At 58.4% G+C, this 16181-nt stretch overlaps 1 protein-coding gene across 9 annotated transcripts in view; it reads left to right on the top strand.

Moving 5' to 3' along the window:
* Positions 1-16181, top strand: part of CACNA1A (calcium voltage-gated channel subunit alpha1 A) — a 304210-nt gene that overhangs the window by 273880 nt on the left and 14149 nt on the right. For 8 of the 9 annotated variants that reach the window (XM_059696565.1, XM_059696564.1, XM_059696566.1 and 5 more), the window contains 7 exons: positions 2821-2937; positions 3084-3149; positions 3319-3434; positions 4804-4954; positions 8401-8528; positions 9753-9849; positions 13312-13417. In XM_059696565.1, coding sequence (XP_059552548.1) covers positions 2821-2937; positions 3084-3149; positions 3319-3434; positions 4804-4954; positions 8401-8528; positions 9753-9849; positions 13312-13417 — 781 coding nt within the window. Of the gene's footprint in view, positions 1-2820; positions 2938-3083; positions 3150-3318; positions 3435-4803; positions 4955-8400; positions 8529-9752; positions 9850-10666; positions 10764-13311; positions 13418-16181 lie in introns of all 9 variants that reach the window. The other variant, XM_059696563.1, reaches the window with a different exon arrangement.

Genomic DNA, 16181 nt, shown 5'->3' with positions numbered 1-16181 from the left:
GGCTGCAGAGCCCAGCGGCTTGGTCGGGCCTGGGCTGGACGAGGCCAGCAGAGGAGGAGCTGTCTGAGCCGGGCCCCCCCTCCCCAGAACCTGGGGATGGGTCCCCTGGGCTGTGGGTGAGAGGGGGACCTGGAGGGGCGTGAGTGGCTTGAACCGGAGGAGGTTAGGGAACGCCAGGAGGCCGGGCTGGGGAGAGCGTGAGTGTGTGAGGCGCCGTGGAGGACACCCTGGAAGAGTCGGTAGGCAGATGGTTATGGGGCTGGAGCTCAGAGGCGGCTTCTGGGCTGGAGGGGGCCAGGATTTCTCCGGAGCCATCGCGCAGGTAGCTCCCCTGTCCTGAGCGCTCGCGCCCCTGAGCACGCCAGCGTTCGGGGCCTGCACCCCACCCGGGCACCCGAGAACCTGGATGCACAGGGCAGGGTTGGAGGAGTGAACAGCTGCTCCTTGTGGCCCGTGGACGGGAAGATGGAAGCTAGAAAAAGGGAAGTTGCCGGAAGTTTCTGTGAGCACTTGAAGGACTGGATGCAGACATGGGAAGAGGGGGAGGGGTGGGGGAGGGCAGCCAAGCACCTTCCCTGCCCCATCACCTGGGCCTCTCTCATCTTCACCCTCCCTCCCACGTGTCTCCCTCCCCCTCGGTTCCGCATGCCTCGGCCGCATCTCCCCGCGAGGCCCCTGGCTTCTCCCGCATGGTGGCAGGCCCCCCGCGCACCCCGAGCCCCAAGGCTGCTTCCAGGGCCCGCCTGCCTCTGCATGCGTGTCCCGCCCCACGAAGGGATGGCTTGTCCTCTGGGGATGGAGGGAGAAGGCTGGGACAGCTGGTGGAGCTGGGTGGCCAGGCCAGGCGGGAGTCAGGGCAGTGGGCACGGTGTGGTTCTCTGAGCCCAGCTGGGGCGGGGCTCGTTCCAGGAGTCCGGACGTGGTCACAGAGCGTAGGCCCGTGGGGTTCAGAGCAGGATCTCCCGGTCCCCACGCCCATCCTAGAGACAGAGGGGCCAAGGGTGTGTCCCAGAGGCGTCTTGTCCGCCCCAGAAAGTCCTTGAGCCCCATCCCCGCCTCGGCCCCCGGGCCAGAGCGAGCGGGTGCAGATTTGGGACTGGGACGCCCTGGGGAACCCAGCACGGAAGATGCCCGGTTAGTTCATCATCCAAGCTTGTGAGACCGAAAGGGGTGCTGTGACTGGCAGGGCAACCTGTGTGGTCACCCCTGTGCCACCTGGGGGTGAGGGGCGGGCCCGTTTACACCTTGTTCCACGGGGTCTCCGAGTCCCGGTTACGGCTGCTCCATCGCAGCCCACCGGCTGAGCGCAGACAGGGCTCTCAAACTCGAAGTGCTTCTGGTGGCCAACACGCGCCATGAGCCGGAAAGCAGGTGCCACTTCTAGAACAGGGGCCTTGGGCAAACCGGAGGACTCTGGCCTGCTTCGAGGTGGGCAGCCACTCCGGAGCCCCGGTTAACGGCTGTCAGGACGGAAGCAGGTCCAGGGTTGCCAGAAAGCCAGATTGGGGGGGGGGGGGGCAGGGGATCTGAAGTTTAAACAGTGCCAACTACTTTTCATTACAAAACTGCTCAGGCCCAACAAAATAACTTTGTCAACCAGGTGATTAGATTTGGTTCATTTGTGACTTCTAGCGCCTTGTCCCTCACCAGTGCCCCCTGAGGCCCCAGAGGGCAAGTCCCAGGACAGTTCCATAATGACCAGGGCCCCAACCCACCCAGCTGGCTGGCTGCCGCCCACCTCCCCGTCCCCCTGTTGTCTGGCTGGGGTGGGAGGAGGTAGAGGCAGTAACTAGGTAGGGGTCTTTGCGCAGAGGCAGGGGCCACCCAGGGAGGTCCTGGGGGCAGGGACGGCCCACCTCCCCGTCCCCAGCACCGCCCCTGGTGGGCCTGGGCCGATGGCCAGCTCACCCACCCACGGGCGCTGCGTACTTCCTGCTTCCCGCAGGCCTGGTCCCGTGCACCTCCACCCAGCCCCAGAAGCTGAGAAGCCATCCCTGAGAGGGGGGAAAAGGGCCCCAAATGCATCTTCTCCGACTCAGCGGGCAGCGAGGACTCGCCCTGCAGCCGAACAGCCCCAGCTCCCTCCCGTCCTCCCCATGCCCGCTCGCCAAGGGGGTAAGAAAAGATGCTCTTCCACTTCTCCAATTGGCTCGAGTCCTCTTGGCCGTGGGGTGAGGTGAGGGCGGGCAGGAGCGGGTGGGCAGCTCGGCAGGGCAGGGCAGGGTGCCCGGTGAGTCCCACGACAGATGCATTTCTGGCCTCGAGCGTAACATGCCCTGGACCCCGCCCCCGTCCACCAGGCCTGAGCGCGCTGGCCCCCCACCCTGCCCGGTGTTTGTGCATCGTATGTGTGATGGATTTGGCAACTTGACCCGCTTGTGTCCTATCGTCTCAGTGCATTTGGTTGTTGGGAGAAACAAAAACCATCTCGATTTTTTTCCTGATTGGATGATTCGGATATATTTTCTTTTCCTTGTTCTTTTGTTATTTCTTCCCCACCCCACCCCCGACCCCTTTCCTCTCTCTCCTTTTTTTCCTTTCCTTCCCCCTTTGCGGATGGGGCTGGCAGGGAGGGCGTATGCTTTCTGAGTTGATGCCTTCTCCTCCTCCCCCCCCCCACCCCACCCCACCTTGTCCCTTTTTCAAGTTTTTTCCTCTGCACCATTGCATTAATAGTGCTTTCTCTCCTCTCCCTCCTTATTTGGGGTCTGGCTTGCTTTTTCCTGTTGGTTGGCTTCATGTAGGGTCCTCTGTGAGTGGTGATGGCTCTAAGCCCCTGGGGGTGGGTGGATGGTCACCCCTCTTTCTCCGTTTCCCCAGAATAACTTCATCAACCTGAGCTTCCTCCGCCTCTTCCGAGCAGCCCGGCTCATCAAACTCCTCCGGCAGGGTTACACCATCCGCATCCTTCTCTGGACCTTCGTACAGTCGTTCAAGGTGAGCCCCTGCTCAGGGCTGAGAGGGAAAGCGGCCCCCGCCCCCACCGCTGTAGCTGAATCTAGAGTGGAGGTTGGCGATGCCCGCACGGTGGTCTTGCTGAGAACGTGGTCTGCAGGGCTCTTGTCTAACTTCCTTCCCACCAGGCCCTGCCTTATGTCTGTCTGCTGATTGCCATGCTTTTCTTCATCTATGCCATCATCGGGATGCAGGTGCGTGCGGGCCCCCCCTGTTCCCAGAGCCACCCGAGGAGGGCCACTGCCCCTAGGCAGAGGGGGGTCGGGAGCCCAGTTCTGAGAGGCAGACGTGGGCATGGGTGGGGTTTCCCTGGAGCCCCTGAGGGGCACGTCCGCCCCTGGTCACCGCCCTCCGCTCCCCCAGGTGTTTGGCAACATTGGCATCGACGTGGAGGAGGAGGACAGCGATGAGGACGACTTCCAGATCACGGAGCACAACAACTTCCGGACTTTCTTCCAGGCCCTCATGCTTCTCTTCCGGTGAGCGGCGGGCGCCCTCATTCTTCACTTCCAGTGGGGTGTCCTTCTCCTTCTCCTTCTCCTCCCGTGGGGGAGGGGCTGCCCTCAGTCTGCTGTGCCCATGAGGCCTGGGATGGGCATGGGGGACCCAGGAACCCTGGTGGGCTAGTAGCTAACGGCTCTGGGACTCACACATGAAAGGCGTTTTCAAGCATCGTCTCATTGACTCCTGACCATCCTGGGGGGGCGGGGGGGGTTCTTGGCGGCCCCATGTGACAGACGAGGAAACTAAGGCTTATAGGCTCTGAGGCCTGGTTCTCAATCCTGGCTGCATGTTAGAGTTCCTTCTTTCACCCACGGGAGCTTTATTGAGCACCTACTGTGTGCCAGGCCCTGCTGTAAGTACTGGGAACGAGCAGAAAGGAACAACATTCTCTGCCTTCTGGAAACTTATATTCCTGTGGGGGAGACCATCAGTAGTAAACTGTGGAGGATGCGAGAAGGAGATAGAATTTGAGATTAAGAGGGAAATGAAGGTACAGAAGAACAAATAATGCGTGATTGTACTTAAATGGGCAACTCAGAGAGAGAGAGAGAAAAAAAGTGGCGTACAGATTGCCAGGGAGAGAGGAGAATGGGGAGTTATTATTTAATGAGCACACATTTTCCGTTTGGGAAGATGAACAGGTCTTGGGGGTGGATCGTGGTGACGGTTACACGGCATTGTGGATGTGCTGAATGCCACTGAATGATACATTTTTAAATGCTTAAAATGGTCAGTTTTATGTTATGTACATTTGGGCACAGTAAAAATAATTGTTTTTCTCATTTAACAACTACCAAAAAGAAACGGAGGGCCGGTATGTCATGCCTCCCTGAGCGGGGTGATATTTGAGAGAAATAGGCAAGGAAGGGAGCGGATGGGTATCCCAGGAAGGGCAGGCCAGGCGAGGGTACGGCAAGCGCAAAGGTCCTGAGGCGGAGCATGGCTGGCATGGAGGGGAGCCTGGAGGAGCCCCGTGTGCCTGCAGCAGTTACCGAGGGAGGAGGCAGTAAAAGGTGACAACCACCCGGACGGAGGGAAGTCTTTTAAACGCACCTGTGTCCTCAGGCCCCAGCGAGACCAGCTGAACCCAAGCCTGTGATAGTGAGGCGTTGGCATCCGCGCTTTTACCCCCCCCCCCGCCCCCCCCCCCCGCCATGGGCTTTACTGCACAACCAAGAATGTGAGTCCCTCCCTGAGCTCCCGGAGGAAAGAGGTGCTTCCCGGGCCCAAGCCCGGCTGGTCCAGCTCCAGAGCCCAAGCGCTCCGCCACGGCGCCCGCCTCCCTGGGAGGCCCTGGTGTCCGGGCCGGGCGCCCAGGTCCCTGACGCCCCTCTCTGTCCCCAGGAGTGCCACCGGGGAGGCTTGGCACAACATCATGCTCTCCTGCCTCAGCGGGAAGCCGTGTGATAAAAACTCCGGCATCCTGACTCCCGAGTGTGGCAATGAATTTGCTTATTTTTACTTCGTTTCCTTCATCTTCCTCTGCTCCTTTCTGGTGAGTCTGTGGACGTGTGGGGGTGGGCTCCCCAGAACTGGCTCCCTCCTCCCTAGGGGTGCGGACAGCTCTCTAGAGTGTGGCTGTGTGGCAGACTTGCTCCCTCCACGGCCTGAGCCGGCCTGGGGTCAGGTTAGCCAGGTGTCTCACCCTCAGCGCGTTGGGGGGGTCGGGGGGGTCTGGGACTGGGTCACTCTCCGAGGAGGGAGCCATTCTGTGCACAGCAGGTGGTTTAACAGCATCCCTGGGCTCGGCCCACTAGATGCCAGAAGCACATGCCCCCTGCCTTCCAGCTGTGGCAACCAACAATGTCTCCAGACATTGTCACGTGTCCCCTGGGGAAGGGAGGCAGAATCGCCCCTTTTGCAACTCACTGGGTGTCCTGCGGGAAAACCTAGTGGTGCTGAGAGCGTCCCAGGACCCTTTGATTGAGGTGTAGGAGTCTTCCCCCTTCTCTCTGAGGGCCGGTGCCTTCCTGTGTGCGATCAGGAGGCAAGGAAGTCAGCCGCTTAAACGTTGTCTGGTGGCTCGGGGCTTTGCAAAGGATTGAATGGGTTCTCACTAGTAAAAGATGAATTTGCTGGAAGGAGGAATCTCATAGGCCCCAAGGATAAGAAACACTGCAAGAGACCGAGCCCAAGAACCAGTAAAGAAAATAAAATGGATGGATAGATAGATAAAGAAGGATAGATAGATAGATAGATAGACAGACAGATAGATCAGGAACCACAGCAGCTGCCTGCTCCATCCTGATTTCTCTTTCTCACTCTCTCTGGGGCCTCATCACTGTACCCCCTTTTGTTCTCTGCTCTCCCTAGAGTAGTCACAGCACAGTCAGAGCAGACAGGGTTGGAAGATGAGACATACAGTGTGGAAAGCACCAGGGATTACTGACTGCAGGAATGCCAGGGATGGAGTATTAAACGGGAAAGAGCCCTAGCTGGCTTGGCGCAGTGGATAGAGCGTCAGCCTATGGACTGAAGGACCCCAGGTTCAATTCCAGTCAAGGGCACACGCCCGGGTTGCAGGCTCGATCCCCAGGAGGGGGCGTGCAGGAGGCAGCTGATCAGCGATTCTCTCTCATCATTGATGTTTCTAACTCTCTCTCCCTCTCCCTTCCTCGCTGAAATGAATAAAAATATATAAAAGGAAAATTTTAAAAAGGAAGAAAAGGTGTTACTGACCAACCCAGCTGCCCCTGGCACCCTCCAGGGAGTGCTGACACCTGGCTGTCCGCTGCCCCTGCACAACTGCAGATGGTACTTGTTTCAAAGTATCACAAACTTGGTGGCTTATCACAACAGGAATTTATCCTCCCGCAGTTCTGGGAGCCACAAGTCCAATCAGGGTGTCAGGGTGCTGTCAGGGCTGTGCTCCCTCCAAGCTCATGGGAGGGACCCTTCCTGGTCTCCTCCAGCTTCTGGTGGCCCCAGGCATCCCTCGGCTTGTGGCAGCATCCGTCCCGTCTCTGCCTTCATCCTCACACGGCCTCCTCCGTGTGTGCTGGTGTCCAGATGTCCCTCTAACGAGGACAGGAGTCATGCTGGATTTAGGGCCCTCCCTAATTTAGTATGACTTCATCTTAACTTGGTGACGTGCGCAAAGATCCTTTTTCCAAATAAGGCCACATTCACAGGGACCAAGTTTTGGGATTTGAACATGGCTTTTGGGGGAGACACAGTTCAACCCACAACTCAGACCCTTGCAGGAAGGAGGAGTCTCCTCTTCCCTTCCCCGCCTCCCAAGTCTGGTTTCCCGAATGTGGGAGGTGTCGTTTGCAGACCTCAGCCCGAGCACCAGCATCTGTCAGCAAAAGCCCAACACACCCACCCTCTTTCGGACTAGTAACCTCAACGGGGAGACCTGCCCCCTCGGTTTCACAGCTGCTGACCCAGGCGGGTCCATGGCCCAGATTCCCAGAAGAGAGAGTCTGCATGGGCCAGCGCAGCCCCTGGCCAGAGGCCCCCAGTGTCCAGCCACTGTGTGTGCATAAAGGGACGAGATCTTATAACGCAGCCCATCTGGGAAGGGCAGGGACCTAGAAAATATCTGCAACACTTGACCACCCGCCCCTGAGGGCAGGAATTTTGTTCACTGCTGTGTAACCAGTACCTAGGATAGTGACTGGCACACAGCAGGTGCTCAATCAGCATCATGAAATGATTCATTAAAAATAGAGTCATTAAAAAAAAATAGAGTCATTAAAGTTAGGGGCATCTAGAATTACATGTCATTTATTAAACACCTATTATGTTTCCATCTAAACATTTGTGTAGTGCCTACTATGTGCCAGACCTTATGCTAGGCACTGGGGGTAATAGGAGAGAACACAGGGAGGTGATGGGCAGACAAGTCAGCACAGATAGCAGCACAATCCATCTGTGCTTTGATGAGGGAAATTCGGACTGAAGGAAGGTTTCAAAGAGTGGCCCACAAGGTTGGTGAGCAGGAGTTAGACTACATATTCATCAAAGTGGTTGCAAGTAACATAAACTGACTTAAGTAAAATATGCAGTTCACTAACTTGTGTAACTAAAAAGTCCAGATAGTGGACCCCGTCATCTTTGCTGTTCTCATACTTTCTCCTTGTAGAGGCAAACTGGCTGCCAGAGTGCCAGCAAAAATCCCAGGGAAGGCTCTCATTGGCCACCTTGGGTCATGTGCCCTTCCCTAACCAATGGTGTCTAAGGAGCCATGAGATGGGGTGAGCCACACCCAACTACAGCATTTAAGTGTAAAGGGGAAGTTACCCAGGTTGCCACTAAAGAAGCAACTTTTGCAAAGGCCTGGGACAAAACTGTTGCAAGCTCCCCATGTGTTAAGGGCCAGAAGAACACCTGAAAAGGAGCTACCAGGTGCAGATGCGGGCAGGAAAACTCATCCATCCACCCATCCATCCTAGAAACTCAGGGTGGGATAAAAGTAGGTGTACAGTTGTTTGTATGGAAAAGCATACAGTCATTAATAAATAATTACTAATAAATAATAAAACCCACAAATAATCTGTTTCGTATATTCACAACTGTAAGTACTTTTGCCCCCGCCCATATTTGCTGAGCCCTTACTTTGTGCTGGGGCTGGGAACACAAGGTTCTTGCCCACGTGGGGCCTTCACTCTGGCCTTGTTGGCGGCCAGGTATGGGAGGGCTTAGGGTGATGGCAGTTCCCTTGCTTTTGGCCATCATTTCACACAGCCTCTCTCACCTCTCTCTCCAACTCCCTGTCTCCATCTTCCCCTGTCTCCCTCCCACATCTCCGTTTCTCCTTCTCCCTATCTGGGCTCCGTGTGTGAGCATGTGCCTTTCCTCCCTATCCCTTCCCCGCTTCTCTTTCTCTGTCTGTCTCCCTTTCTCCATCTCATCTCCCTCCCTCTGGACCTCTGTGTAAATGTGTTTGGATGGGTCTCGCTCTCCCCCACTCCCTCTTGGCCCCTGGGGTTCCCACAGATGCTGAACCTCTTTGTTGCTGTCATCATGGACAACTTTGAGTACCTCACTCGAGATTCCTCCATCCTGGGTCCTCACCACCTGGATGAGTACGTGCGTGTCTGGGCTGAGTACGACCCCGCAGCGTGGTAAGGAGTCACCCCGAATCCTGCAGCCACACTGCCCACCTTTCTCGGGCACTGGAGCACAGGTTAGGGCAGGCTCCAGTTCTGGGGGCGTTGAGTCCCTGAGGAGCCAGCAGGAATCTCAGGGGAATCGGTCTAGCGGAAGGAAATGAGAATTAGCCCACTCACAGACCCCGGGTTCAAAGGTTTGGGCACCACCCCTGCCCAAGCCCCAGGCTTTCTGGGAGATGAGGGAGGGAGTCAGCCATGAGGAGCTGGTCTCCTATGAGTCTCTCCTCCCCTCACTGTGAGGCCTCCAGATGGTGAGGACAAGTTTGCCAGGCCCCGGGGGGAAGCCAGAGGCCTCTCAGACTCGATTCTCCTGGGAGTGTGGGGGTGGGACCTGGCCTAGCTCCCTTGGCACATGAGATTGGCTGCAAGGTCAGAGTGGCAGAACCCAGCGTCTGCTGGGATCACAGGACCCTGGAGAAGGTGGTCACACAGCCAGGGAAGGGGACACACAGCCTCAGGGGCCTTTGCATCTTCCCGGTCACAAAGGGAGTGAGCTCTCCCATCTCCGTGGGCACCAGAGGGCCTCTCCCTGGCTGCCAGGCAGTGGTTTCAGAGGGTGAGCTCCATCCTGTGCACAGGTACTGAGCACCTGCTCAACACCAAGCACTGCAGGACACTCAGAGGCACCATCCTGACGCTCAGAGCCCATTAGCCACCGACTGGAGATCCTAGTTCAGGCTGAGTGTGGGGCCTGAGTGCTGGAGGGGCGGCCTTACAGGGAAGATGGGAGGAGCCATCCTTGCCATCCCTGCAGCCCCGCAAGTCCTCCGTGACCGTGACCGAGAGGCTGGGTGAGCCGCGGGTCTGAGACTTGGATTTTCAGCTGGTTCCTAACTCTTCCTGTTTTGATTTTAGGTCACAGCAGTTGGATGCTGTCCCCCTGTCCTCTATTCCACGAGCCCCCTCCTCCCAGTGTAGCCCATGTAGATCGTGGAGGAGGGAGGCTCAGAGAGAGCCCTAGAGAAGGTGCCCTGAGCCCGGAGCTCTGGGCTCACCCCAACCGAAACCCTCTGCCCCCTGGGGCCTGTGAGTGACTGACCCCAAGCTTCCCCCCCCACCCCTCCAAGCCAGGGGTCCCCAAGTCCCTGACAGTGTGACCTCCCTGTGTGCACAGGAAGGCAGCGTGAAGGCAGCTTGACCCTGTGCCTCCACTAATCCCCTCTCTTCTCCTTTCAGCGGTCGGATTCATTATAAGGATATGTACAGTTTATTGCGCGTAATATCTCCCCCTCTCGGCTTAGGCAAGAAATGTCCTCATAGGGTTGCTTGCAAGGTTTGATTTCCACTAAAACCTGCTAGCATCCATGGAATGAGTGTGGCTTGGGGTTCTTCAATATATATATTTCACATATATATATATATCTCCAAAAAACAGAGCCATCTCTCTTTCTCTTGCATTAAACTAGAAAACTCTCTTAGCCAACAGAATGCAGTCACTAGACTTGATGAAGCATGGAACATATCTCTCTGTTCCCTTCAGCCATTCTGCTTGCTCTTAGCTGAAGCTGCCCATCCTAGGGTCTCAACGGCACCCCAAATCAGACATCCAGGGGGGTCGTAACTTGGCTCTCCTCCCCCCACCATTACCTCCACTCTCTCCCCCTCTACCCTTTGCCTCCCAGAGCCCCCAGCCCTCCCACCACTCCTCCTCCCCATCTAGGGCCCCTCAGAGACCAGCCTCAGCCAAACCAGAGAACTTGACCCAGTTTTTAAAATAACATCCAACGAAAGTATTGTTTCAGGCCCTCCAAAATGAGGGACCCCTCCCCCCAATTCCCTCCATTTTCCACCAGAACCATAGCTCAGAGTCAAAGCTGAATCTGACCTTTCTCTTTTCTCTCTCTCTCTCTCCCTGCTTGGAAGCAGTGAAATAATATTTTTTTAATTACCTTTTTCTTCCATTTTTTTTCTCCTCTTTTCCATTTATTTGAAACACCTATTTTATCGTTCTCTGCATCTTTCTATATTTTTTCGGCTCCTGTGGTTTTGGTTTTGGTTTTTTTTTTTTTTCTTCTGTTTCCTCCCCTCCCTCCCCTCTCCCCTCCTTTGGTTCTCCGTTCTGCCCCCTTTTGTGTTTTCGGTGCTGCCAGGGGCCGCATGCCTTACCCGGACATGTATCAGATGCTGAGACACATGTCTCCGCCCCTGGGTCTGGGGAAGAAGTGTCCGGCCAGAGTGGCTTACAAGGTAGATTACCTTTGCTGACCACCACCGTCCGGGCACCGGGGACTTTTCCGTGCTGGCCAGGAACACCGGCCGAGTCTCTTTTTCCAGCGTTCCTCTTCTTTCTTTCTTTTTTTTCTTTTTTCTTTCCTTTCCTCCTCGAGTAAACGGGCCATGACCATCCCCTGATCTCAGGAGCACACCGTGTCCGTCCTTCTGATGAGTGTGTTTTGGTGTTTTGAGACTCCATTATGGCCGACATGCGGGGGGGAGGGGGGAGCCCCCAGTCCCCTTGTATTTGGTCTCCTGGGAACCAAATTGGACACAGACACACTTCAGGGGGGATCCCCACTGTGCCTCCTTTCTGCCCACCCCGAGCGGCCCCCACTCCCAGGCCGGGGCAGGAACCTTTTGGCAGGGGTCTTTGGCCCCGAAAAAGGCATGACCCTGGCCCCATCTTTTATATCTTGAATCCCAGGTCCCGCAGTGCCCCCGCCCCCACACACACCTGAAGCTGATCTCTGACCTAGGGCCTTGGGGGATACAAGACCTCCCGAGGAACACCCACAGCCTCTCCTCCCTGCTCCTCCCCCCGCCCCCGGAGGTGTTTCCCCAGCTCCTGTCCCTATGCCACCTGCTGCCCCCCAAGACCACCCAACATGCCTCTCCATTGTTCCAGAGTGGGCAGGCAGGCCGCAGCCGGACCCCTGGACCGTGGCACCCTGACGCAGGCCATGCACGCTGCCTTGGCGGGAGCCTGGGGCGGGCAGGCACCTTGGCCGAGGGGGCTGGGGTGGGGGTGGTGCATGCTGGCTGAAGGAGCGAGGGTCCTGCCGCCAGGCGGCTGGGCCAGCCACCCTCCAGGACCCCGTCCCAGAATCTACCTTGGCATCCAAGGACCAATGATCTGTTTCCTCCAGCTCATCCACCAAAAGTTCAGGGAGGACCTTTAAAGTCCCCCCAAAAATATGAGTACCCATCATCCCATTCTCCCACCCACCTTGGTCCGCCGTGTCTGCAAGAGTCCTCCCTCCCATTCTGCCAACACATTCCCTCCTGCCTCCTGTGGCTGCCTCTCCACAGCCTCCCCCCTCCTCCCCCCTCTACGCACCCCTCCTTCCCAGCCACGGCCTGGAAGAGGCTCCCCACCCGCATCTCAAAGACCCCTGCACCCCTGCACCTGTGCCCCTCTCTGTAGTCGTCCTCTAGTCCTTTCTCTTGGTCTCTGCTTGTCTAAGTGTGTGTGTGTGTGTGTGTGTGTGTGTGTGTGCGCGTGCACTCACACACGTGTCCTCGCAAGAGAGAGGGAGGGAGAGCCTTCCCTCTGGCCTCTGTGCAGCCCCCGTGGGTCCATAGGACACCTCTGTGCAAAATTGAAAAGAGCACCCTTTCCACCGAACACTGTCTGCTGGGAAATTGTAACCCAGAGACGTGGTGAGAGCCAAACCCTTTGCTGCTGGCAGCTGGGAAGCTGTCATCTAAATGCACGAATCCACGGTTTCTGAGGCAGGGACCCCGTGCGGGGCGCAGCCTGCACAGCTGTGCCCCGCGGCCCGTCTGTGTGCCTCTCCATCTGCCGCCTTCCTCCCCACTCGGCCCCCACCCATTTCTTGTGTCTACTCTGGGTTTGTCACCCCTTCCCCCTCGTCCAACTCTGTGTTTCCTGCTGACATGTGTCTGAAGCCCCACGTGAACCCCAAACTCACCCTCGACCCCCACCTCCGTGCCACCTCAGCCTGGGCCGGTGCACGCCAGCCCAGCATTCTCTCCCACATCACCAAGCAAGGGCCCAGCGCCCCTGCCTGGGACACGGGAGTCTTCTCTTCCCTGGGCCACGGGAACGCCCCTCAGCCCTCCCCCATCACACAGCCGAGATCCAGACTCGCCCTGAGATACACTTCCCACGGAGCTATGAATGAGTCTCGAGATTCCGTCTGCATGTGCCCGTCTGCCGTTCTGTGTGTGATGGCCTGGCCTCGCTGCATGTCTGCGAGGGGCCCACCCCATCGGCGGGGGGCCGCCCGCCTGCTGCTTCTCAGAGAAACGACGTGGCCTGTGCCCATCTGGTCTGGTCTGGTCTGGGCTGAGCTGGGGATGGGGACGGAGCCAGCGGCCCCCAGGCGGTGTGGCCGTGGACCCCTCTGCCTGGCTGTTGCATGTCTGCTCTGATCCGCTTGTGCGCTTCTTTGGGGGGAGACGGGACGGAGCTGCCGGGAGAACTCTGGGGCAGGGCGAGGGTCCGGGCCACCTGGGAAAGCCAGCTCTAGGGCCCAGCCTGCGGGAGAGGAAGGGGCAGGTCCCCCAGTGCCCTCCCCCAGGCCAAAGGCCACCTGGGAAAGCCAGCTCTAGGGCCCAGCCTGCGGGAGAGGAAGGGGCAGGTCCCCCAGTGCCCTCCCCCAGGCCACTAAGGGGAATCGGGGAATGCAGCGCTGGGACAGGTAACCTGAGGGTGGGGGGCACCTCGCTGCTGCCTTCAGAGTTCTTCCTGGGGCTCCCGGGAGGGCGGGTCTGGCTCGCGGGAGGCCGGGGACGGAGCTTGGGAATGACTGTCCTCGCCTTTGCTTTTCTGCAGCGGCTCCTGCGAATGGATCTGCCTGTCGCCGATGACAACACCGTCCACTTCAATTCTACCCTCATGGCTCTGATCCGTACAGCCCTGGACATCAAGATTGCCAAGGGTAAGGGAGGCGGGGGGAGGGGTGGGAGCTGAGGGGTAGGACAGGTGGAGGGGAGTGCAGCGGGCAGCTGAGAACTCCCCCTTCTGGCCTGAAACTGAAGGAGCCACTGCCCCGCCCAGATCTTCCTTGGCTCGCCCACTCACTCGCTCGGCAAACATCTGGTCATGCCTCCCAGGCACCAGCCACGGCTTACATAGGGGGACACGGCAGCTTCCGCTTCCTGCAGGGGAGGGCCTGCCCCAGGAGGCTCTGAAGGAGGAAAGGTGATGGATGAGTCACATGGACACCTGGGTGGACGGTGCCCCAGGCAGCGGGACCATCAGGTGCAAAGGTCCTGGGGTAGGAGGCCACCTGGGGCCGTGTTGAACTAACTTGCCCTCTGAGTCGGGGGGGGGGGGGGGGTTGTCACGAAGCTTTTGGAGAAGAGGAGGGATCTGACCCTGCTCACATCTGAACCGCCCCCTCGGGGGGAGAGTGGACGGGAAGAGGCCAGAGTGGAGGCCACTGGCCTAACCCAGGTGAACCTAGGAGGGTGGCTCCGACTGAGAGGCTGTGGGGGTTCAGATTCTGGATATTAACGGAGCCGAGCCAACCAGAGAACCACAGGATTGAATGTGGGGCGAGAGGGAGAGAGAAGCAAGGCCACCCTCGGGGGTTGGGGCCATTGCCTGAGACAGGAAAGAGGCAAGAGGGCCAGGTCCTGGCAAAGGGCGGGCAGGAGGAGGCGTTGGCGGAGGCGTGTGGAGACACAGAGTAAGGGGGGGAGGGGGGAAGGGGCTCTTCTGCTTCCACTTCTGGGAGGGTGAGGGGGTGCCCTCTGTGGGTGCTGAAGGCGGGAGGTGAAGAGTCTTCAAGCTGGTGATGAAGGCAGGAGGCATCAGATGCTGACAGACTTGCAGCCGGGAGACTGGGCGGGCTCTCCACGGGGACTGGGGGACCCCAACGACCAACCTCGGGGCCACTGCAGCGTTAGAGGGCCGGGGAGGAGGGGACAGTGTGTCAGCGGCCGCCCTGCAGCCCGGGAAGAACTGAGGGTGACCGTGGGTTCCTCTGACGGGGGTTCTGGTGGAGGTCGGGGTCGCCCGCCTGCAGTGCGACTCTAGAGACTGGATGTGACTTAGCAGCAGACGAGACCGCAGGGCAGAGCGCACACGCGAGCAGCAGAGAGAAGGGCGCAGGAAGGGCGCCTGCAGAGGACGGGGTGCGTCCTCCAGCAGAGTTGGACATTGGGGGGCTGAAGAGAGAGGTCAAGGCTCCACCCAGCTGAAGCCCCTGGGATATCAGGAGGAAAGCAGGTGAACTTCAGGGACACCAGGTCCTGAGGGGAGGAGGGGGGCCAGGAGCCGAGGCCAGAAGTTGCTGGGGGTCGGAGGGGGTGGAGGGAGATCAGCAGCTTCCAGTGAGACAGGCGGGGGCAGGTTGAGGGCTGATGGTTAGACATGAGATGAAGGGAGAGAGAGCAGGAGGAGCCACCAGAGAGAGCAAGACAGAGTCACGGGATGAGGCTCGGGACAGCAGAAGCGGGTGGGGACAGCAGCTGGGCACACGTCGTCGGTCGGCCCAGGTTCTGTGCACACGCACGGGGCTCTGCTTGCCCAGGCTGCTCCCGCAGCAGCAGCACGGTCGAAGCTGGAGCAGGTCCCAGCCCAGGGAGCGAGGAAGCAGCTTCCTTGTGATCAGGTGGGCTCTGTGGTTCTGTGGGCTCATCTCGCCCATCTGCCCTGCCTCCCTGCACCCTTGGCAGATGACACCCTCTCCAAGCTTCAGTTCACGTGTCAGCTAGTCATGCCACGTAACAAGTGGCCACAAGTTCAGCAGCACAAAGCACACCTATGTATCAGCTCACAGTTCTGTAGGTTGGAAGTCCCGGTGGGCTCAACTGGGCTCTCACAAGGTTGAAATCAAGGCATTGGCCAAGCCGGGACCTTCTCCAGGAGCTCTGGGAGCACCAGACGTCGCAGCACCTGCCTGGCATTCCCGGTGCCCACCCCCGGCCCTGGCATGCCGCTGGTTGCAGGGGGATTTCAACTTTGGAAAACAGGAATGCCTTTTGCCATTGTCTTAGGGCCAGACCCAGCCAAACCCCTCCCAGGGCCAATCCAGACTCTCATTCAGGCTCCACGTGGTCCTGAGCAACCAAAGGGCACAGTCTCACCCTTTAATCCCCCAAACACAAGGCTCTGTCTGAAGGTGGGGTCTGCAGGGGCCCGGAAGGTTCTGGGAGGGGCATCGTGGCAGCTGAAGGACTTTGACCTGCCTGAACCAGAGAGGGGTGTTCTGGCACCTTGTTGTCTCCCTGAAGCTGGTGAGCCTCCGGCCCTCAGGGAGCTGCAGGGACACAGGCGACAAACAATAAGACCATAAATCTGCTATGCAACGTGCTCCAAGGTGAGAAATACTGTGGAAAAAGAGATAGCAGGATCGGGGCTTGGGGAGTGAGGTCAGAGGTTAGACCTGAGCAGGATCGGGGTTTGGGGAGTGAGGTCAGGGGTCAGGCCTTAAGTCAGCGTTGCTCAACTAGTGGCCATTCTGCCCCCACAGACACTGGGCAATGTCTGGGGCATTTTTGATTGTCACACTGGGAGGGGCTGGTGCTAGTGGCATCTGGTGTGTAGAGGCCAGGATGCTGGTGCTGCTGAGTGTCCCGGAGTGTGCAGGACAGACCCTGTGATGGAGGCTCTTCACCAAAAGGTCTGCAGAGCCCTAGCTGGTCTGGCTCAGTGGATAGAGCATTGGCCTGCAGACTGAAGGGTCCCGGGTTCGA

This window comes from Myotis daubentonii, chromosome 5 (assembly GCF_963259705.1).
Source record: "Myotis daubentonii chromosome 5, mMyoDau2.1, whole genome shotgun sequence".
In the NCBI taxonomy this organism is placed as follows: domain Eukaryota; kingdom Metazoa; phylum Chordata; class Mammalia; order Chiroptera; family Vespertilionidae; genus Myotis; species Myotis daubentonii.
This window is presented reverse-complemented; position numbering and strand designations above follow the sequence as displayed.